This window comes from Eschscholzia californica, unplaced genomic scaffold, assembly GCF_041429995.1.
Source record: "Eschscholzia californica isolate CP2 unplaced genomic scaffold, dmEscCali1.0.p SCAF_5, whole genome shotgun sequence".
NCBI classification, from domain to species: Eukaryota; Viridiplantae; Streptophyta; class Magnoliopsida; order Ranunculales; family Papaveraceae; genus Eschscholzia; species Eschscholzia californica.
The window spans coordinates 39,421,441-39,445,277 of NW_028238472.1; the positions used below are offsets into that span (position 1 = coordinate 39,421,441).

Here is a 23,837-nt window from a genome sequence, read left to right on the forward strand (position 1 = left end):
ACGCTAATGTTTTAAGTTAGTTGGAGACAGATTGTTCCAACATGAATTCAATTTCAAGTAAATAAATTGAGGTATTAACCTCCTTTCATCAAAAAAATAAAAATAAAACAACATATTGAATATATATATATATATGAATATACTATAATGCCCCCACACCCACCCTACTTGGAAAGTAAATATCGAAATTGCACTAATTCACGGGACTTCATGGAAATTTCGACCGAGAATGTCTTGATCAGGCAAGATCCAATTTCTTTACAAACAAAATAATTGAATTCGATGTGTTTAGTCATCCATGAAAAATTGAATTTGTCGTTATGTGTTGCCAAAGTATTGTCACAATAGACTATAAAGGGTTCGACTATTGGGATATGTAAGTCGTTGAAAAAGTGATTCAACCAGTGCATTTCAATAGTGAGATTAGCTAGTGCTATGCGGCTGCAGTACAAGATATCATAGGTTACTTCAATTGGAGAGAGAAAGTAAAAGAGTAGAGAGAGAAAGTAAAACGCGGATTGGAAATTCCCGGGATTTTCAGAGTGGCAATTCCGTAAAATTTCTGGGTGGCAGCTTCCGTCAATTTGATAAAAAGTGAAGGGCGTTTCGGTATTTTCGAATGGGCGTCTAACATGTTGGACCTGGTTTACATTTTTTGTCGAGTTTGGACTGGGCTCTTATTTTGGGCCTTTGGTTCATTCCCTTATGTATATATCGATGTCATTTCCTCCCACAAGTTGTAGTATAAGAATCTCAAGTTTTATCCCTCGACTTAGAAGATTACGAACCTCCATTGCGATTCCGTGTAATTCAAGAGGAATCAGTTCAAGATGACGACCTTTCTTTTGCTCTCTTTATGATGGTCTCAAATGAAAAATTAGTAGAAAATCTTGTTTCTCTATTATGTAACACTTGGTTGCCCAAGTGGTTCAAGGTGTTGACACAAACTCCAAAAACCTGGAGGTCCTGGGTTCGTTTACCGCGGGAGGTGGAATCCATGGTTATTAAATTTGGGTTATTAAAGGTAGAGAACCTTGTTTCTCTATTATGTAACACTAGGTTGCCCAAGTGGTTAAAGGTATTAACATAAACTCCAAAAACCTGGAGGTCCTAGGTTCGATTCCCACAGGAGGTGGAATCCATAGTTATTGAACTTGACTTATTAAAGATATAAATAATGTAATAAATATGTCGAGCTTTAGGCTCTTACATGTTGTTGGGCTTTAAGCCTCTTACATTATAAGTTTACTTAGGCGGTTATCGTGCTTATCACATCTTCATGATGTATCAATGCCTTGTAAAGACTAACGTAGATTGTAGTTGATCTAAAAAATCGACTGTTGGCACACAGGTTGGGCATATGCTGCTCGGACGACCTTTGCATAAGGCCATGGCAGTGCACGACCTAGTTTGGCACACTGGTTGGGCATATGCTGCTCGGACGGCCCCCTCTAGGCATCACCCAAACCCCTCGCGCATCGTGACCTAGACATGGTCCTACACTAGCCATGTCATGCCCTTGACCTCCTTGGCCGACGCATTTTCCTCTATCCTCAACCACCTTAACCGAGCCATTTGCCTGCACCCTCGGCCACCTTGGTTAAGGGATTTGTCTGTCCCAACTTTCTTATGTGCCCTCAGGCACTTTGACCCATAACACACACATATATCTTCCAAATCCTCGATCCAGTCTTATGCTTAAGGTGTGTAATCCTTGTAGGAACTCGTTACAGTTGCAGCAAGTTCAACAATTGAACTAAGCTCGCATTCGGTTTCTAGCTAAACACGATGACCATTCAAAACAACTGAATTGATAATCTTCATTAATCTATTCAACGACTATTAGCTTAAATTTCCATCTTAATTACAGGAATTTCCTTCATTATTGGGTGATCATAATATCTGGTTTTGAAGTTTGAACTTTAATAACAAATGCACATGAAAGAAAATTTGTGGGTCGATGTTTTGGGGAAATAAGAAAAAATTTCGGAGAATAAAATATCAAAGGGTGAAAAACTAAAAATATTCTCGTGAACATACCCTCTATTTATGTTGTCAGTATATAAGTCGGCCGACGAAACTCATCGGAATCTCATATTCTCTCTCTTTCTTATCCCTCTTCTCCCTTTCTTCTCTCTCTTTCTCTCTCCCTTTGCTTTATTTATATCTCCGACGAAGGGGAGGAGCCCCTTCGCCTGAGCTCGTATGGTTACAAACTGGACGAGATCTGGTTTGAAGAACAAAGCTGAGCTCGTCTGGTCTGGCTTCCAGACAAAACCAAAACTCCGGTGAAGGGGCTCCCCCCCCTTCGAAAGAGATAGAGAGAGAGAAGAAAGATAGAGAGGAGAAATAAAGAACATGCGAAAGGAAGAAATGTTGCCGAAGATGGTGGAGGTGTCATCGAAACTTGTGGTGGAGGTCGCCGGAGTTGATGGTGATAGTGGGAAAACAAGAGGAGTAAAGAAGAAGCTGAAAAGTAAGGGCTTGGGTGTTTGGGGGTAACAAAAAGTTCTAAACTTTGTTTGTTTCCACCCAAAACTTTACACCCCGGAAATTTTCTTTATTTCCCCGTAACACATACCTTGTGGACTCTAGGTCAAAAAAATTGGGTTGAATGTTAGCCTTGGATCCATTCGGAAACAATATTGAGTTTTAACTCTAAAAGATCCACATCAGATTGATTCCAAATTCAAAATAAATTCCAAATGGATATCAAGTCCAAAAGCTGATTCGAGGATTGTACTTTTTTTTACATAAATCTCTCTCTCTTCCTCTATCTCTTTTTCTTCTTTCTCCTATCTCTTTCCAACCCAGTTGAAGCTTTGAGCTAAGCTTCAATAAGAATCATCAAGATCGAAGTTTACTCTGAATCTTCTAGGGTTGAAAGATTGAGCTTCTATTGAAGCTTCCATCAGCTTTAATCGAAGCTAGGGTCTAAATAGTTCAACCCTAAAAGCTTCGGACTAAACTTAATCTTGATGCTTCTTATCGACCCTTCCATCAAAGATTCACCTCAGAGAGAGATAAGATGCTGGTGTGGCAGGGTCGTGACTGAGAATTTGGAGACCAGATGCGAAATTTGAATATAGACCTTTTGTATAATCAAAGTTACAAACAAAAATTGAAAAAAATGCAAGATAATTTATCAGTCGGTTTTTGAAAACCATATATGAGCATGGTCACACTAAAATGGTAAAAGGAAATAAATTTTTTGTACAACATATAGTTTAGATATCTATTTCTTAAAAACACTTCACAAGTTCAAAGAAACACATCCAAAGTGAAAAATGGTTAAGAAAAATGTAATGTAGTAAAAACAAAGATTGATTCAACAATTGTACTCTCAACCTCGCAGGGAGACAAAACCAAAAGAAAGTCTAAAGCCCCCAATATAGTTGTTGTAGGCGGCCCAATTACACATAGAAAATTTGCAGTTAAAGACGGGCCAGAGACAATAATTAGGGATGCCTATAGATTCCACCCAACAATAATAGTAAAAACTATGCCGACTTTACAGATCAAACTTGTGTCACTACGACAGTACCCACGTCCCTAACCAACTAAGCTACTACATGTTTCGTGTTACAATTAACTAGATATCTCTAAGTCAAGACCTCTGTATGAAGTACGCCTCTTGATGTGGGGGGCCAGGTGCTGGCGCCCAGTCCCACTGGGTCAAACACGAGCCCGTGGTATGGTGGCGAGATGAATAAGAAGAAAGGGGGGAGCGTTGGGGATGGTGGCAGTGACGACAGGAGGTGGTTGAGGAGAGAGAGAAAAGAGAAGTTCTCAATCAACCTATGGTCGATGCCGACCAACGTTAACGAGTGGTTTCTAATAAGAGAAATATAAAATGGAGAGGAGGGTATTACTATTTAAAAGAGGGGCGAAATTTAAACATTGAACAAATATTGAGGGAGAAAATTTTCAGTTGGTTACAATTTGGGGACCCCATTGAAAATTATCCAGAAAGAGGACATATACAAATGACTTGACGAGAGGACAACCCATAATAATCATTTATAATATCATATCATATTAATAAAAAAATGTAGTTATTGGTTTCCAATAAAGATTCATATTGCACAAGTTTCAAATTTTACTCTTAGTAATACAATAAAATATAAACAAAACAATATAATTACAGAACATATGTTTTTTGAAATGATCTCGAATGGTTTTTTTTTTTTGCAAATTCTTTTTCTTCTTAATTATAAAGCAATTTATATTTTCAACAAAAAGAAATATAAAGCAATTTATATATGAATATGCAATTTTGAAAGTAATTGATGCTCATCTTGCTAGGATCAACCAAGAACAGTTTAGAAATGAAATTTTTAGCCATTGCAATTATACTCTCCTGATCTCCCAACTAGATTACTAGAAAACAAATTCTTGTAGGCCGAGTTTTTAACTTGTTAAAACCATTCCTCCATCTGAAACCGAGGTCACTCTTGTCGTCCGAGCTTATAAATGCATTACAATCTGAATAGTATAGTATTTCATCACATAGTGAAAACGAAACAATTGAGTTCTACTGTTAAATCCATATAAAATTGAATAGGTGCAATTTTGGTATAATAGTCTCACAGTACATTGATCTTACTACCAGGATGAGCTAAATTTTCAAAAAAAAACTCAGAGATCTGCAACTTAAAAACTACAGATGATCGATAAAAATACATAAATAGTTTGAAACTCAAAATACATAAATAATTTCCTTACTAGTTAGTATCCCTCATAGAATGAGAAGACGTATCTGGGCTCTCGTCTAGATAATGCTTGAGCATATCTTCTTCATCATCTGCTACAACATTAGTCAAAAGTACAACATCAGAACTCAATAGCAAACAAGTTCGCTCGAAAGATTCATTTTAGCAAAAATGGGAGTAAGATCTGAAAGGAGAGAGGAACTCCTCACCAATTAGTTGGCTCATGGTCAGGCCTAAATTCGGCTATGCCAGAGTCTCGGACCAATTGATTGTCTCCTAAGTCACTCGGTCAAGTCTAGCTTTAAAGGTATACTGACTTCTATATTTATTTACGGAAGTATAATATTTCTTACAGGGAAAAGAACCAGTCTTATAAAAACCAAATTACAAAGAAATAAAGACCGAAAAGAAAGAAAGAGAGAAGGACAATGCCAGCTAAGTTCACCAAACTTAGCTCTAATAGTGGGCTATATCTGAACTCAAACTGTCTTGAGTTACTCCAGAGTCCAACTATGCAAATCATTGCTTATTTGACATTTGGCGTTCGCTAGTTTTTTCTATTTGTCTCAATCTAACTCATCTGAATCTGAATCTGAATCGTCTGACTTAAATGGACTTTCATATCAACCCAAATAGCCGTTCATTCAGACAAGTCAGACATCACAAAAAATGAAGCCTCTGAAATCTGACTCGACTCAGTGCAGACCTCGTGTCGAATTTTAGAGTTTGACTTAGAAAAAAGAACAAATATTAACTTAGCAATTATTTAATACGTAATTGAGTAATACAATCTTAAAACTATATATACAGCCTTCAACAGAAAGAAGGTAGAAATTTTGAAAACACATTTTTTAAAACAGACAAGAAGACTAATTAAGGATGTTCGGCAAAAATGTAGCAGGTTTGTTATAGATTACCAAAATTAAAACAAACTAATGATAGTGGATTGCTGGATGATTGGTGAGTTACTTAATTAAAGCTGAAGTAAGAAAATTACCTTCGAAGTCCTCGTCATCGAAGTCAATATCTTCGACATCCTCCTCTTCAGACTCTTCAGCAATATGAGAGGCACCTTTCTGCAATTAACAGCGAAACAAATGTACTCAGAAAACTGGTTTCAGAAAACTAGGAAAACGCAGGACGAAACAGTTATATAAACGCTAAAAACAGAAAAGAGAAAATGGCGAAAGGAACAGTTACTATGGTCTAAAAATGGCAAAAAGAAACTTTGGTAGTGGTTCTTTTAGTTACTTCATGTCAAAGTATAATTATTATTTTAAGCGCGACCATAAAAAGCTCCGTACTATATGACAGAAATAACTGAAAAATGGCAATCAGCTACAACGACAGTGTAGGAAAAAAAAGGTATTGTTCGGAACAGAGGAAAGTGTTTTGGAAAATAGCAGTAATTCTGTTATAATCGCTGTTTCTTGAACATCACGCGGGATTGTATAAATCATTTATCTTGTAAATAGAGGAAATTAAGAAAGAAAGTATTACAGCAGCAGCTCTTCCACTTTCGAACCATTGTCGACCCGTAAGCTTTTTGTCTTTTGGTGCAGAAAGTGCAGATTCCGGCATTAGTCTGGAAAAAAATAACTGTTAGTCGAACACATTATTGTTGAACGTAACAAAAACGACATTTTTGTTCTGAATAACTCACTTGGCTTTCTCCAGCGCCAACTCTGCTTCAAAACGTTCTCTCCAAGCAATAAATGTTTCGACTGTTACTGCTTCTCCATGTGGTATAATTACCTGGAAATATGAAGAAGATAGTAAGAAGAAGAGAAAAGTAGAGATGAGAAAATTAAGAATGTCTATATGTTCGAGTGACAGGAAACAAATACACCCACATATATGTATATATAGAGAGAGAAAGAGAGATTTTTTTCCCCTAGAATCCTACTCGAGGTTTGACTCAAAATTTGACATGGCACCTTACTGGCGGTCTAGTACTATCAATTGTTTTTTGAAAACCTCAATAATCTAAAATCAAAGGTATCGATTTTACCATCAACCCGTTGAGTAAGAATTAGAGAAAACTTTAATCTTTAGGTAACTGTAGCACTCCCAAATGCTTGAAATACAGTTACCTCGACAACAAATTTTGCACCGATACCCGACAAATTGAGGTGAAGATTTGTAAGCATACATATTAAAGAGACATCATAGAGCAGTGATAATCATAGGTGACAGAACTAGACATACATCTTCTTTAGCAGTCTCTCCATCTGAATCTTCAGTATCAGCTTCTTGAGCGAATGTTTCATCCAGCCACTCTTTCGCCGATGAAATAAGTGTGTATACCATAGCCATGCCAAGATTTTCAGATGCCTGAATATAAATTTGGATAAAACGTCTACATTATTGTTGCTCAAGCAACTATAAAATAAATACATACATGGTTGTGTCTGATAGCAAAAAAATAGTTCCGCAGAATCAAGGAAACTTCCATGGAAAATCATACGACTGAACTTCTTCATGAAGTGTAATTGTTTGACTGTCACTTGTTATTCTATGAAAATTTAGCATTCCAGCGGTTAGTTATCAGCAGAACTAAGTCACTAACATAAATGACACTATTCAAACTTTATTACTTTTTATTTCTGATTACAAGTAAACTAGCTCATTTTAATAGATACTATTTAATCACAATACCGGAAAAATATTTCAATAGATATTATTTAGGGATATTTAGCGTTTGGGTCAAGGATAAGTACTGGTTTTAGTGTTTAGGTCACAAGTTTGTCCGTTATAGGGTCTGGGTCACGGACTAACCATTGACCACGTTGACTAATGACGCAGTTAACTAGCGTCACTAGTCAATGGTTAGTCCGTGACCCAGACCCTAAAGTCGGTACTTATCCTTGACCCAAACACTAAATAGCGTTGCTGTGAGCCGTTCCAAAGACGGAAATAAATTTGAACGCATTAGAATCACAAAAAGGATTTGAACATCAATTCTTTCAGGTCTTAAAATTGATGGATCAATTTGGTCTTTGTTGTTCATAGTAATCACCATGATTCTTTCTTCAACCAAGTAGAGAAAATTTCGTCCATGAAATTCAAAATTCCTGATAAACTTATAGATGTTGATTTCTCATTCAAATATAGATCTAAATCTTTAATAAAAATAACTAATCGTTTTGTTGTTTGAAGAAGAAGCATTTTTAGGTCAGAATCATCAGTAACATTTGATATATTTATATCGTAGATATCGTAGTTCTGGAATTTAGCCATGGCGGAAACGAATGATGATTTTCCAATTTATGGAAGACCGAAGAAGATAGCTTTGTTTCCAAACAAGACGTAATCGATGATAAAATTGTTTTAATTTAATAAAAGATTCTAAATCTGATTTTACCTTGTTTTCTAGATGTGAATCCATGGCAATTGTATCGAAAGTTGTTAGATGAGTAAATGAACAGATCTTCACCTTTTATTATGAAAAGGGGGGAAAAGCTAGGGTTTTCTGAAGTTGGGGGTTTTCCAGGGTTCTTGAGAGTTAGGGTTTAAGAGAGCTTGAAAAGAGGGAAAGAGAGAGAGAGAGAGAGATGACCGGCAAAAGCTTGGCCGACCGGCCAATGCTTATGCCGACACGGGAAGAAGGAGTTGAGCTCGACTCATGGAAGGTGGCAGCAGCTTGGACGTTCATGGAAGCACCCTGGAGTTTGGGATTTCAATGGACTAACTCGGTTTTCATGGCAGCAACAAATGGGACTTAGAACGGCTCATATCAGCTCGTGTTTAGTGTTTGGGTCAAGGATAAATACCGGCTTTAGGGTCTGGGTCACGGACTAACCATTGACAATGTTGACTAATGACGGTAGTTAGCTATCGTCATTAGTCAAGGGGTCAACTGTTAGTCCGTGACCCAGACCCTATAACGGACAAACTTGTGACCTAAACACTAAAACCGGTACTTATCCTTGACCCAAACACTAAATATCCCTATTATTTAAGTACGCATCTATAAAATCATCTTGCAAGTATTAGTTGTACTGGGGGAGGAGGCAACAACCAATATGATAGAATGGTGTATATCAGTTTTCATAATGTTTTCTCTTTTCTAATTTTCACTGCAATGAGATTTGACTACTTTCATTTATCCTCTTTCATTTAAGGACTTTCTTGATTGAACTATTGGGATTTAGATGTGCACATTAGACACGAGAGTAATAAAGAGAGATGAAGAAAACACGAAACGTGAATCAATTAATATATTGGCAGACAACAGAGTTAAGGAAGGTGAAAGACGAGAACCAAAGGGACGAGTTGCAGAGAGAGATAGAGCAGGAAAACAACGGTCAAAAAATGAAAACCTCAGAGCAAGAAAGAATGTCAGAACGAAACAAGCTAGATTTGCACAAGAAAAAATGATGCTAAAATTACCTCCTGCTCGAGCTTTTGCTTTAATGCACTGAGGAGATCTGACTGTATTCCTCGTAAACTGCAGAAAGTAGCAATCTCAGGACAGCAAATAAAAAAACAAATCTACAATTAGACAAACAATCAAGATACCGGTAAGCCACCTTCTGACATTCAAAAGTGGTGGTTCGTCTGGATATTTTTCAGTATGAGAAAAAATTAAAGCCAATTGAACTGCAAAAATAGGGTATCGAAAAGGATAAGGTTAACTCTGAGGATTGTTATAATTGCACAGATTCATAGAAAAACAAATATGAAGCAAGAACAAGTAAGAAAGTCTGAGTTCCATTTTAATATGGAGATTGGTCATTTTTTTTCTGAAAAGAGATGCTTTAATCTTTTGTATTAGCTGAAATTTGAACCTGGAGTAGTAGTCGCTTCATCGGCATCATCAACCTGGCAAACCAAAAATAATGGGTAAGAGTCACATGTTTATGTATCATAATTAATAGAACTCTAGATTTCATTTCCAATAAACTGACAGGAAATAAAACGTTCACCATATTTCGGTTCAAGTGCAACCAAGGCAAATAATAAGGAAAACAGAACAAGAAGTGGAAACTAATGAAGAAACATTTGTAATGAAAAAACATTTGTTAGATCAATATTTTCTTAGAAACGGGATACTGTTACAAAACGTCATTTTTAAGATCTGACAGGAAACAAGAGATAACTGTAGTTGGATTATAGTACTATATCTAACTCCAACATGGCGCAAAGTAGCAAACAAATATTTCGAGACTCCTAAGAGTAAATTACAAGATAAACTAGTAACGACAAAAAGTGAATAATCAGATGAAAAGGACTATGATATTTACTTGTGGAGACATTGTAATTTGGAAGCACCGATTAGACGTATGTAAGCCACTATCATTGGCATCAATTTCTGACAATAAACATTACAATGAAACAAATATTGTTAGGTTATTGAGAATTAGAATAACAAAGAGCAATTAATAGGGAGTCAAGTTTATAAATATTGGTCGAAATAGATCAAAAACTAAATACCTTCAAACTCATCCATAAGGATGGCTTGTAATGCTTCTATTTCCATCTCTTGCTCCTGTGCATAGTCTATAGAAAAATGTTTGTTAGAAATACGAGAAGATATATACGAGTGATTATATTTGGCTAATTTGATACCAAATTCTGCTTAATTGAACTAAACATGGTCCTTTTGTTAGTACAAACTTGTTATGAATCACGGGCATGATTGTTAAAGAACGGAAACAACAGTTTTGTGAGAAGAAGAGAGAGAAGTGAGAGAATCGAAGTATGGCAGATGAAAACAGCTTTGTTTAACCTGCAATTACCTAAGTTCAATAGCCATTGTGATCAATGGCCCGGGCTTATGGAGACAATCCTCAGCAAGTGGTCCCACAAGAGTCACAAGAGCACAACTTCGAGCTCTTCAAAAGGAGTATGAGGTTTTACATATGAAAGAGGGTGAGAGCATTAACAAGTACATCTTTAGAACACTCACTATAGCAAACAAAATGAAGATTCATACTGAAAGCATGCAACAAGTGGTTGAGAAGATCTTGAGATCAATCACATCAAAGTTTGACTACGTTGTGTGTTCGGTAGAAGAGTTTATTAACTTAGACACTTTAACTGTTGATGAGTTGCAGAGCAGTTTACTAAGACATGAGCAAAGGATGAACAGACACGGAGGAGATGAGCAAGCATTAAAGGGAGAGGTAGAGGCCAAGAAGCATTCCACGGAACTACAATAGAGTACCATCAGTGTCACCAATTAGGGCATTTCCAATATGAGTGTCCTAAATGGGATAGAGAAGCAGACCATATCGAGCTTAAGGAAAAAAAAAGTTATTGTTGTTAATGGCACACGTAGAACTCAATCGAGTGGAGAAGATGTGTGGTTCCCTGACAAGGGCTAGCAATCATATGTTTGCGAATAAACAATGGTTCATGATCTTGGCGAGGAATCCGGTCATCCGTGAAGCTTGAGAATAATTCGAAGATGGTTATATTGGGAAAGGTAACATCATATTGCATATTGATACAATTATTTAAGGAAATACTAATGTTTTCTACATGAGTTGAACAATAACTTGTTAAGTGTCGAACAATTGCAAGAAAGAGGTGGCTATTTTAATACAACATGGAGACTATAAAGTCTATCATCCCAAGAAAGAGTGCATTATGCAAACAAAAATGTCTGCAAACAAGACTTGATGTTGTTAGAAAGGACTTTGCGAAAGCTCCCACTTGCTTCCGAACAACTCTTGAAAACAACACTCAACATTGCATCTACATACATTAGCACCTAAGCTTTAAAGGTCTGAAAATGTCCAATGTTGCAATATAAGCAAATGGAGAGAGGGTAACCACAACTGAAAGCGCCATCCACAATATGCACTGATTGCACGGAGGGGAAGCAACATAAGGATACAATTCCAGAGCATCACAAAGACTGCAGGTAATACATTCTAACACTTGTGGACCCATCAGACCTGCATCCAACAATAAACAGGGGTATCTCCTAAGCTTGCTTTACAGATGTTACCGTCGTACGGTTGGATGTATTTTCTTGCTGAAAAATCTAAAGCTTTTATTAGCTTCAAGAATTATAAGAACCTGGTCGAGAAAGAGACTAGAGCCCTCATCTGCTGCCTATTCACAGATATGGGTGGAGAGTTCACATCTATTGAGTTCAATGCATCTGCAAAGCTAATTGAATTAGCTAGAAACTCACCGCAGTCTGCACTTCCCAACAAAATGGAGTAGCTGAGCGCAAAAGCAGGATAATCATGAACATGGTTAGAAGTATGGTATCAGAGAAGCAAGTACCAAAGAATTTGTAGCCGGAAGCAGTAAATTGGACAGCACATGTACTCAATAGAAGTCCGACATTGGCAATAGAAGACATGATTTTTGAAGAGGCTTGGACTGGTGTCAAACCCAATGTTGATTATTTCGAGTTTTTGGATGCATTGGCCACGTTCATGTGTCGGACAAAAAAAGAAAAAAAGCTAGATAATAAGAGTTTTTAGTGTGTGTTGCTAGGGATGATTGAAGAATCTAAAGCACATAGACTTTATTATCGGTTTTCAAGAAAATAGTTGTTAGCAGACAAGTAGCCTCTGAAGGAAATAAGTCTTGGGACTGTGGGAGAAGTATAGAAGCAGCAAAACTTGATGTTTAAGATGGAAAAGAGTAATTGTGCAAAGAATCATATTGTTCCCGGAGTTAGACTTATGAAGGATGAAGAAGGAGCCAAGGTGAACGCACCCTGTTCAACCAATTGGTGGGAAGTCTTCTGTATCTAACTACAACAAAGCCGAACTTCATGTATGTAGCATGTCTCATTAGTAGATTCATGGCAAGACCAACTCAGTTGCATTTACAAGCTGCGAAAAGAGTGCTAAATCACTTGACAGGTAATATGGATTTAGGAGTCTTTTATCGAAAAGAGGGTAACAGAGAGTTGATGGCAGGCAGAGATGGTTATGCAGGAGACGTAGATTACAGGAAAAGCACAACAATCAATTTATGAGAGAAATTCGTGGGGTTGTTACGTCAAAGATTCAATCTGTAAATAAATCCTATTTTTTACGACACCGGACACACAGGTAGAGTTTGAATGTTTGCTTAGCCACGTTATATGCGGGTTGTTACACTTTTATCTCTTCGTAAATCTTATACTAGGTAACAGTTCGCTTGAATATAACAATCTTTCACTTGAGATTTTTGTGAACTGCTTCGTGCTCGAAGCTTACAACATACATATGCTTCACTAAATTATCAGAAATCCCTGAAAACCCAGCCGCCGATAACACAAATCTTCGAGTAAATTCCTCCATAACAAAAGTGGAAGTTCCACAACTTCACCAGGACTTGGACTAAATTTAAGAGAATTCATGAAAGCACAATCACCAACTATGTATTGATCATAGAATGAAATCAACATGAAAACCCACAACTAAACTAAAACAAATCAAAATAGGTCTTAAAAGATGAAATTGAAACTTTATACCTTGGAGGTGCCTTAAAATTTAGTGGAATGTATGTAATCATAAACCCTAATCGAATAAAATTAACAACTACAATGTGCTCTGGAGATCCAAAATAAGAATATTATGTCATCTCCATATTGTTTTGGATCAGGAAAAAAGATGATTTTATAGAATAACGATTCTTAACCAGGATTTATCCAAAATTATTTAAACCCATTATTGAAAATATTAAAAAGTTCAAAACTTTGAAAGAAATTTAGGGAAATACCAGTCATGGCTGTGTTTTTCCGGCTCGGAATTCACTCTTCGTTCTCTGTTACCAACTGAAGCTGTGAGAAGAGAGAGAGAACAAAATCGAAGGCTAACCTAGTGCGGTTATATCGGGTCGAATTTTAATAAATGGGTCGATTTATTCGGATCCGGGTTAAACCTAAAACCCCATGTACTTTCTTCTCTGCTGAAGCAAAACCTAAAAAAATCCCAAAAACCCCTTCTTGACTTGGGTGGCGCAGCTGCAACTTCTCTCTCTCTCTCTCTCTAGACTGTAGGAGATGTCATCAAGACCGGAACTGCAAGCACCACCGGAGATATTTTACAATGATGTGGAAGCTCGAAAATACACTTCTTCTTCTCGTATTACTGAAATTCAGGTAAACCCATTACAAAAAAATTTCAACTTTTTTAGTTTTTCAATGGCTTTTTATTGATTTTGTTTACAAATTGAATAATGGGGTTTCTCTTTTATGGGTTGTTTTGTTATAAAAGGCTAAACTTTCTGAAAGAGCATTGGAGCTTCTTGCATTACCTGATGATGATATACCTCGGCTTCTACTTGATATAGGTGAACATTTTATTTAGTTTCATTTGTTTAACTAAGAAATGGGTCTAGTTAAAATCACAGGATTGTAAAAGAAATTGATTTGGAAACTTTAATCAGTGACCCAGATTTTCCAATGTGCATGTTTACTATTATTAGCTAAGTAGTTGGGATGGGATTGGCTCAGGTTCAGCTAGCCCGCCATCCTAATCCCTCATAACAGGATCGACTCGGGAGTGTCATACGATCGGTTTTCTAAATATAAGTGTACAGAGTAATAGTTCTCAAGATATATGATTAAGTAGGGGTGAGCAGCGGTCGGTTTTTCTCGGTTTTGGCTCGAGCCGAAGCCGAACCAAGAAGTGGCGGTTTGACTAAATCAATGACGGAGTCTGACCACCCGATCAATGAACACTCGAACCGAACTTGCCCAGCAACTTGTTGGAAAATAGGGGCTTTCAAGTACTTGACCGAGTGGAGGCCAAACCAGACCAATTTTGGGTTGTTCGGTTTTTCGGCCGAACCGAGTTGAACAGTGATCGGTTCGGCTCAAAAGTCGATCGGTGCGGTTCGACTTGTTTTGGTTCGGCCAATTGATTCGGTTTTTGCTCACCCCTAGATTAAGTAATTTATTGGAGAATGTTTTAGTTTGCATATCTGAAAAGAGATCATATGTAGTGATCATGAGCACTTCCTCACTTTAGACAAAAAGACACGTGAATTTGTGGTTTAGTATTGATTGGTAACTTTGATTGTACAGGTTGTGGATCTGGACTTAGTGGCGAAACACTATCCGAGAGTGGACACCACTGGATCGGCTTAGACATTTCGCAATCAATGCTCAGTATGTGTTTTTCTTTCGCTGCCAAAAAGACTTGTTTTGTCATCAGCTCATTGCTAGTCTATATCTTTTTTCAACATAGATGTTGCTGTGGAGAGAGAAGTGGAAGGTGATCTATTACTTTCTGATATGGGTCAGGTAATTCTTCAAGTTTTTGTGTCTAGCTTGCCTTCTTTAATGTGATCTTTTCTTCTTTGCTAGTTTATACAAAATGAAAAACCTCAATCTTGAACTTGAGTTTTTCTCAACCTATATTTCCAGTGGATATTTATTCAGAATCATTTCCCAAATACGTTTGGTTTCAAACATCTATCCAGTATTCTACTTCTGAGTTTGAGAATCATTTATCGCTGCTCTAAACGCTTAACTTTGACATCACTATGACGAAATGGTTGAGGAACTTCAAATATCATTTTATCCTATCTTTGTGAATCGTGATGATGATAGTGGCTTCTCTATTTTCTTTTTTATGTGTTTTGCCTCTATACTGATTAGAGCAAAAGTATTTTGTCTGTTATCTTCAATTTTACAGCCAAACTTGGGGTTTATAAATCTTTCCTTAGAATTCTCCATTATTTATGTTTCAGGGTTTAGGTTTCAGGGATGGAGTTATTGATGGTGCTATTAGCATTTCAGCTGTGCAGGTTACTTCTTCCCTTCCATTCGAATAACTTGATTACTCTAATAAGAAATAGTAGATTTTAGAAATATCATCGGTTTCATCTCATAATAGCGCTGATAGCGTTATTCTAGAAATTTGGAATGTTTATCAGCCATGTCCTCTTGGACATAAGTGGATTGACATATTTCTCATGTTTGAATCTTGTAGTGGCTCTGCAACGCTGACAAATCATCTCATAATCCAAGATTAAGATTAAAGTATGTCTTAACTCTTAACAGTGAAAGCATTTGAATTGTATTAGCTAATATTCATGTGGCTCCAATGGTATAACAATGGTACAAATTCATTTTGCAGAGCTTTTTTTGGATCATTATATCGATGTTTGGCGAGAGGAGCTAGAGCTGTCCTCCAAGTGTACCCTGAAAACATTGCCCAACGTGAACTGATCTTAGGCTTTGCTATGCGTGCTGGTTTTGCAGGTGGTGTGGTTGTTGATTTTCCCCACAGGTGATATTAAGTCTTAAATGGTCCTCTTATATTTCGATGGATGCCAATTTTAGTACTCATCAAAAGTAATAAATTAAATTTTATTTGAAATTTTTTGTGATGATAAACCTGTTTAGTACCGTTCCTTAAGAAATAGAAATAGGAAAATTTACATTTGAAGTTCTTGATGTTGTCCACTGTTCTACTTTTACTGTTTGGTCCACATGTTTTTGAATCCTGCGAATGAATATTTTCCAAACAGTTCGAAGAGTAGGAAGGAATACCTTGTGCTCACCTGTGGTCCACCGTCAATAAGCTCAGCAGTTCCAAATGGAAAAGGTGAAGATGGCGAGAGTTGTTCCGATGACGAGAGCGACGATGATGAAGAAAATCGCATGGTGAGCTCTCTCTTTGTCTTTTTACTGCATATCCTTTTCCTTTTATCGATTAGTCACAATTGTTTCGAAAGATAAGTAAAAATCGACTACCCAAGTGTGACGAGTCATTAATTCATCAACGGGTTGAATATCATGAACATATTAACTTGTTATGTACCAATCGTTATGAATAACGTAAGAAAGTATCTCCATTTCATTTGCAGGTAAGTGTTTCAGACAGGCATCGTCCAAGGAAAAAGCAAAAAATAGGAAAGAAAGGGCGAGGAAGAGAATGGGTACTTAAGAAGAAAGAACAACAAAGAAGAAAAGGGAATGTTGTGCCCTTGGACACAAAATATACGGCTCGGAAAAGGAAGGCTCACTTTTGATCAAGCTTTTTCAGGTTCAGAAACCAATACGAATACTATATTTTTTGTAATGTCGTTGCTTATAGAGGATGGGATTTTGTTGATTGAATGCAGAAGATGAAAAGAATTTTCTGTTTTCTTTATCTTTTCATCCCGCAAATTTTGTTAATTTGATTACTTTTACGAATAACAATTGTTATGAAGTTTGTTTTTACCGAAAAATAAAAGTCTCTTGTGTTATTATCTCTCTTCAGAGAGATTTTTGGTGGGAAAGAATTCTCTATTGGTTTTGCTAATAAATCTAAAAGTGAAAGAGGTACGTGGTTTGATAATTTCTTTGCCCAATATAATGCTCCTGGCGAAACGTGGAGGCTTAAGCAGAACCCTAATGGGCTTCTGTATTTTCTGCTAAGTATTATCCTCGTAGAAGTCTGTGTCGGTCGAGACTTTCAAATTGTTCTTGGATTTGGAGAGGGCGGAGAGGGCTTGATGCTTGTTTTTTTGTTTAACTTGTCTAGTTTGATGATTTGGATCCATTTCATTTGTGTCAGATGAGTCAAATTCAGATAATGAGAAAACGAAAAAACACTTACCCGAGACATAAATTCTTTCATTCCGTAATTATGTGACTTAATTTGTACGTCCACTTTGTAATGGTCTCGTCGAGAATTGGAGATATCAGATATGGTTGCCCTTTCATAATAGTAGTTCTATTCTCACTTCCCTTTTGGGCAACACTGTAAGCAAAGGCTGATGGCTCTAATAGAGAAGAAGAGTACCTTCCTCCTGTGAGGTCCTTTGGTAAAACTAGGTCGTTAGAAATCGAAATATTCCATTATCCTTGTAACCAAAATTTTCATTACCGAAACTTCATTCCTTGATTGGTATACATGTAATAGAAGGAATGATGCAAAAAAATTGTCAAAACAAAACACATTCTCCTATAGAAGTCACATAGCACAGCATGGTTGATAAACTAGTTGACTAAACTTCATCAATGTGATTGGCAAAACAGGTATCTCAAAATAAGTTTTTTCATTTTATGATGTAGAAAATATTGCATCTTTTATCAGATTTCGGGATATTTTTTATCAATGCTATCTCCACATTTACTTACGCTACAAGAGCTAGAACTCAGTTTAAAGAGCCCGCATTTGGGATGTGTTAGAAGTATGCAGTGGGACATTTGGGATGTTTTCACAAGGGGCACGAGCCCGCATAGATACTCAGAGGGTGTTTGATTTTTTAGCACTTATAAGTGCTACCACTTACTAAGTGATAATCACTTAGTAAGTGATATCACTTGTAAGTGTTGTGGCGTTTGTTTTCCATTACTTCTAAGTGCTTGATTTTTGTTTTTATATTAATCTAAATGTCATAAAAATGAGAAATTGTCTATTTTGACCTTAAAGTATTTCATACCAATTCATTGTGCTCCCGAGTTTAGGTACAAGAGAATTACGGTTTATGAATACTTTGTGTTGAAAATATTAACCTCAAATAATTAAAAAGTATGAAGGAGAAAGAACTTACGTTGCATCATGGAGTTTGCGCGGTTTCATGACTAAGAGCATCTCCAATGCAAAACTTAAAAAAAAACTCTATTTGGCTTATGTGTTATGTCTCAATTGAGATTCTCTTTACTATGTGGCTAACTTGAGAGTCTCTAATTCAAGTCCTTCTCCAATGCAACACTTTAAAAACTCTAATAGATACACGTCATACATACATTTAATAGGAAAAAGTGGTTGAGAAAGAAAGGCTTTCTATTGGTCCAAAAATTAAATTTGATGACTAGGACACTTCAGACTCTCAAAAGGGATCTCAAAAATAGAGTTTCTAGTTGAGACATCTTCAAACTTAATGCTTCCACATCATCTTAAGATCTCAATTGAGTTTTGCATTGGAGAAGTTTTTTCTCAAAAAAAACTTTAAAGTCTTAGGTGACACTTAAGATTTTAAGATCGAGTCTTGCATTGGAGATGCTCTAATGAAGGAAGAGACGTGAAAAAAATATAAGAGAAGAGCTTAGGTGAAGGATAAGTGAGAAGGAAAAGTGTCATCGCTAAAGTCATAAAAAGATTTTTTTACTTATCAATTGTTTGAGATTTTCTTTTTGGTTATAATCATATTGGTAATTATTATATTCGGAGAAGGATAAAAATGTCTTTTTTAGCACTTAGGAAGTAAGTGTAAAAAAATAAGCTCCAAGTTGGAGCTTATTTTTTTGCACTTACTTTGACCCCACTTACAAGTGATATTCACTTATTAAGTGAAAAAACAAACGGCCTAAAATTGCCGACACCCTCTCAGTTTAGAGACCACTGGCCATTTCAGTATGGTTCAGTGTGTGCTTTAACAAAGTCGTCTCCAAGGTCTTTAGCCTTTCGTTACCTACGATCACTTCGTCCAAGTGAGTCGCCCTCCTTTCTAATTCCTGCAACCGTCCCTTTGTAGGTTCGGGGACTGCCATACTAGGAAATTGGATTAGCTCTTACAACAGGTATCACGTACTTTGTTAGCCCAAAGGGGTGTGCTGCACTTACGTGCGTTCCAAGTACAAGACAAGATATATAATGAACCAAAGAGCAACAACATACTATGCTTGACAAGGTAGTCGTGAGACCAAGTTCTCCAAAAAAAAAAATGAATACGAAGAAAATGACTCACTTTTTCGTGTCAATCTGTGTACCAAAACAATGGGAACTATTTTGAGAACATACAAACACATAACTCAGTAATAAACACCTCATACAGAGTAAAGAGATTAAGCTCTCCCTACCAATAATTCGGTTCCACAGACCAGACAGAATAAGAGAAACCCTTAAATAATTGCAAACAAGAACAAGCATTTCTTATAACCCAGGCAAAGGAAACTTGCTTGATAAAGCTTCAACTTTCTTTTGTAGATCTGCAACAAGATCCTTCTGGGAAAATTCCGGAGTTTCAATATATTTCATGAAGTCCTGAAGTTTTGATCCTTGAACAGATTTCTTAGCCTCGAGTGTTATCTGAACTCCCTCGTGAATAAGGTTAGCAGTTTCTTGGAAATCTTTCTCTGTAAATCCTCTTGTAGTCATGGCGGGTGTACCAATCCGAATTCCTCCTGGGACTAGTGCACTTTTATCACCTGTTTACAATTCGAAATTTAGGAATTGTTAGTATAAGTGAATTGAAATATTAAGATAAAAGGCTATAAGATAAAGGAAGACAAACCAGGAACAGAGTTCTTGTTGAGAGTAATTGAAGCTAGGTCAAGGATTTTCTCGACTCTCGCTCCATCAAGACCCTTTCATCAAAAGATACGTGAATTAGATCCATGTTCCACAATGACAATCATAACCATATCAATTGTGACCCATGAGTAGGTTAACTTTGATAATTCTCAAGTCTTAAGAGAGTCGTGGGAGATATCTAGAGAAAGAGATACGTGAGATATCACAACAGTATGAACAGACGACTCGATTGATCCCAGTATAAATTTGGCACATTCGAAAACAGTAGGAACAGACTAGATTAACTCATCGTTAACTAAACATCCCTTCTCTCGGCCCACCTCTTAAACTTGAATGTAAAATAATCAAAAGCTTACCAAAGGTCTTAGATCCACCAAAACTAAGTGATTATCACTCCCGCCAGAAACCAAGTTGTACCCCAATTCCACTAACCGGTTTGCTAGAGCTTTACAATTAGAGACAACCTGCAAATCAACCACTTTAATGAGGCATAAAACAGAAGAATTTCGAGTTTGAAAAAGCATATGGGCTGACGATGTAGGACATAAATAACTTAAATAGCCGAGAGAAGTAATTACCTGGTTTTGGTACGACTTGAATTCTGGGGTCTGAGCATGCTTTAGACACACAGCAAGTCCTCCAATCGTGTGGTTATGAGGACCTCCCTGGGGAGAAAGGAACTTTTTAGCATCTAAATACAATGAATAAACAGATAAATGAGTGATCGACTAACCTGTAAACCTGGAAAAACAGCATTGTTGATGGCAGTCTCCATGTCAACCCCAAGAACTGGATCTTTCTTGAAGAATATCATGCCACCTCTGGGACCTCTCAAAGACTGCCAAGTGTCTTAAGCTATTAGCTATACACAAAGACAATATAAAGTCGAGGGCATGTAAAGAAAGAAAAGGTATTTAAGTATTGGATATGATTATCCTTATCCCACACTGGAGGAAAATACTAAAAAGGAGCTTCTATTTCACATGGGTATATTTCAACAACACTATTTAACTCCTACCGAAATTTGAACAAACATGCAACAATCACAATAGCCAACAATATCTTGTTAACTTTGTACATCGTTCTAGTTGTACCTTGTGTGTGGTAGTAGTCACAACATCACAATATGCAAATGGATCTTTAAGCACAGAAGCAGCAACAAGACCACTTATGTGAGCCATATCCATCATGAGGAAGGCACCAACAGCATCTGCAATCTTCAAAACCAAGGTAGACGAGAACAATTATTTGCATATAGAGGTAATTAATCAATAATTAATCCACAATGACCCCAATTCTTGATTAAAATACAATCCATGAGGATAAACACCTTTCGGACACGAGGATAATCAAAATCTCGAGGATATGCACTAGCACCAACAATGATGATCTTGGGTCGGAATAAAGTTGCTGTTTTCTCAAGCATGTCGTAATCGATAAGACCTGTAAGCACATTGGTGTAAGCATGAAACTAATTATAGACAACAACAAAAAACATTTTATGTTGATTCAACTAAATAATGTAAAACCATCACCTGTAGATTCATCAAGCCGGTAAGGCATTGATTCAAAATAAATAGAAGTGGCCGAGACACGTCTCTTGGGAGTCATGAACCCATGGGACAAGTGGCCTCCATGAGGAAGGTCCAAACCCTAAGTCAATCACTTGAACAAATTAGTACAACTCAAGTTGAAAGCAAAAAAAAAAAAAGGAAGATCAAGGAATCCGTATCAAGAAGTTGGAAGGGGAAAGCTAAAATGGAACACGAAATAACTAGCTCACCATAATTCGGTCATGTGGGTTAAGAAGTGCAGTGTAAACTGCAAAATTGGCAGGAGAACCAGACAAAGGCTGGACATTGACTCCCCATTTCTTTCCATCTAAATGAAATGCAGCCAAAGCTCTCTGTTGACAGAGGGTCTCAAGCTCATCAATGTACTCATTTCCACCATAGTACCTAAGTCGCATCCACAAACCATTACTTGCATCAAAAGATATAATATATTAATAAGTGCAACTCAGAGGCAATATTATTAATCGTTCTACCTTTTACCAGGAAGTCCTTCAGAATACTTATTGGTGAGGCAAGAACCAACAGCTTCCATCACTGCCCGAGATGTAAAATTTTCTGAAGCAATGAGTTCTAAGCTGTTAAATTGCCGACTCTTTTCACTATCAATAATTGCCCGTACTTCAGGATCTGCTTCGCGGAGACCATTGTCTACAAAAACACTTCCTGTTTAACAAAATGAAATATTCCCGAGTCAGACTCAAGTTAGTAGTTCCAAAACGCAACAACATTTCTTCTATACGAGTCAAAGTAGAAATAAATAAAAAATCGACGACAGAAAAGAACTTTATTCTTAAGGTCCGTTTCAAATTACCTGCAACATCAGGAACAGGAACTGACATAGCAGAAGTAACTAAGCTCCCTTCAATAGAAGAAGCTTTACAAGGCCTTGCCATATTAAGTTTAACTTGAACTGGAAAGCTACCAGTAAAAGTACTCAACTTTGGAAGAAAGTTGGAACCTTTAGTCAAATTTGGCCCTTGAACTGCACCCATAACTCCAGCTCCACTATAAGCTTGCATTTTTCCCTTCTCAAACCTAACAAAACCAATAAACTCAAAATTTTTACAAACTAAAACTACAACAAAGCAAGATAGATTTGTATAGAGACTGTAAATCTTTCATTTTCGAAGCTTAATCAATCGAAAGACTATGTTTATTGATATAATAACTATAAAAACTGGGAAATTAATCTAAATATTCAAGAAATTGAAATATTTCCTAAGGCTGATCTTTAGAACTTTCTCTTATGATGAAGAAATATATGAACAAAGCCAAAAAAAAAAATTTATGAGAAATTATTACAGAATAAACAACAGCAATCATCAATTGAGTTTTGAATTTAAAAAAAGAATTGAATCATGGGTTATCTCATTCATTTTCAGAAAATCTTAGATACCCAATAAAGAAATCAAATAGTCTTTACAACTCAAATTCTTCATAATGCAATTCAAGTAGCTATTTCTCACAGAACAAATAGTAAATGGAATTACCCATTTGTAATTAATCTAACTCATAAAGGAAACAGTAGATTACATCAAATCAGCAAAACCCTAATATATCATTATGAGAAGAAATGAGAAGATGAAGTAGAATAAATAACTAACCCGATCAATTTGTCTGAAAGTTTAGCCTAGCTACGTTTCCTTCGTCCGTCCTTCTCCTTAAACCCTTCACACTCTTAAACCCTTCACAAAATGAGAGAAAGCTGCTAGTTGTGGCATGTGGGTAGGGGATATAAAGCTTAACTCTTTAACCCCTAAAATTCAACGGACCAAGATAAAAATAGCCAAAATGGGTGAATGGTCCAAAAAGTACTACCCTAATGTGGGTAAGATCCACAACCATTTGAAAACTAGTTGCAGGTCCAACTAGTTATTAATGGGTGGGCCCAAAGACAAAAAGTACCACTATTTGTCTGTCATGCTTTATTAATACCCTTAATACCCCCATTCTCTTTATATTACCTATCTGTATCTCTCTCTCTCTCTCAGAAAATTTTCAACATCTTCATCTTTCTCTCTCTAAGAGATTTCTACAGGCTACAACATCTCTTTCTTAATGTCCTCTCTCTTAGAAATTTTTACAAACTCTCATTTTTCTCTCTTTCTCTTACATAATCCAAAAAAAATCTACGTCAAGTAATCCTATTCCAGATCTGTTTTTGGTGAAGATTCAGATGAAGTATTTTTCGGTTTAATGGTGAAGAGTTAGATTAGTGATGTTTTGGTTTATGGAAAAGCAAGATTCGTTGGATGTGTAAGTAGTAAAGTTTGGTTTTGTGAAAAAAAAACCAGATTCGTTGGATAAAAAAAACAGATTTCTAAATATATTTTGTGATTTTTCTAGATTCATGGATCTTAAAACCCTAATATCAAAATCTAGGGTTTCTAAAACTT

The 23,837-nt window shown here is 36.5% G+C and overlaps 3 protein-coding genes across 4 annotated transcripts; 1 reads left to right on the forward strand and 2 right to left on the reverse strand.

Moving 5' to 3' along the window:
• Positions 1-4,535: 4,535 nt before the first annotated feature.
• Positions 4,536-13,480, reverse strand: LOC147539125 (Ubiquitin-conjugating enzyme family protein). Its single transcript, XM_086639503.1, has 11 exons — positions 13,389-13,480; positions 10,149-10,214; positions 9,959-10,026; positions 9,503-9,536; positions 9,245-9,314; positions 9,105-9,162; positions 6,921-7,046; positions 6,376-6,467; positions 6,213-6,297; positions 5,710-5,788; positions 4,536-4,804 (listed from the first exon to the last, which is right to left on the reverse strand). The coding sequence occupies exons 1-11, from the start codon at positions 13,393-13,395 to the stop codon at positions 4,725-4,727; spliced, it is 765 nt and encodes a 254-aa protein (XP_086495629.1). The 5' UTR covers positions 13,396-13,480; the 3' UTR covers positions 4,536-4,724.
• A 96-nt stretch (positions 13,481-13,576) lies between these two features.
• LOC147539126 (18S rRNA (guanine-N(7))-methyltransferase RID2-like) lies at positions 13,577-16,858 on the forward strand. The gene is made up of 9 exons (XM_086639502.1): positions 13,577-13,770; positions 13,886-13,961; positions 14,698-14,781; positions 14,861-14,916; positions 15,366-15,422; positions 15,608-15,657; positions 15,755-15,907; positions 16,149-16,284; positions 16,488-16,858. The coding sequence occupies exons 1-9, from the start codon at positions 13,672-13,674 to the stop codon at positions 16,650-16,652; spliced, it is 876 nt and encodes a 291-aa protein (XP_086495628.1). The 5' UTR covers positions 13,577-13,671; the 3' UTR covers positions 16,653-16,858.
• A 2,403-nt stretch (positions 16,859-19,261) lies between these two features.
• On the reverse strand, positions 19,262-23,199 carry LOC147539127 (serine hydroxymethyltransferase 3, chloroplastic-like). Of its 2 annotated transcripts, none has more exons than XM_086639505.1 (12): positions 23,080-23,199; positions 22,253-22,476; positions 21,915-22,104; positions 21,651-21,825; positions 21,403-21,520; positions 21,198-21,310; positions 20,962-21,084; positions 20,601-20,705; positions 20,446-20,532; positions 20,224-20,331; positions 19,848-19,920; positions 19,262-19,761 (listed from the first exon to the last, which is right to left on the reverse strand). In XM_086639505.1, the coding sequence occupies exons 2-12, from the start codon at positions 22,458-22,460 to the stop codon at positions 19,487-19,489; spliced, it is 1,575 nt and encodes a 524-aa protein (XP_086495631.1). In that variant the 5' UTR covers positions 22,461-22,476; positions 23,080-23,199; the 3' UTR covers positions 19,262-19,486. The 2 variants fall into 2 exon arrangements, with proteins under 2 accessions (XP_086495631.1, XP_086495630.1); XM_086639504.1 differs by having other exon boundaries at positions 23,046-23,192.
• Between the last annotated feature and the right edge of the window lie 638 nt (positions 23,200-23,837).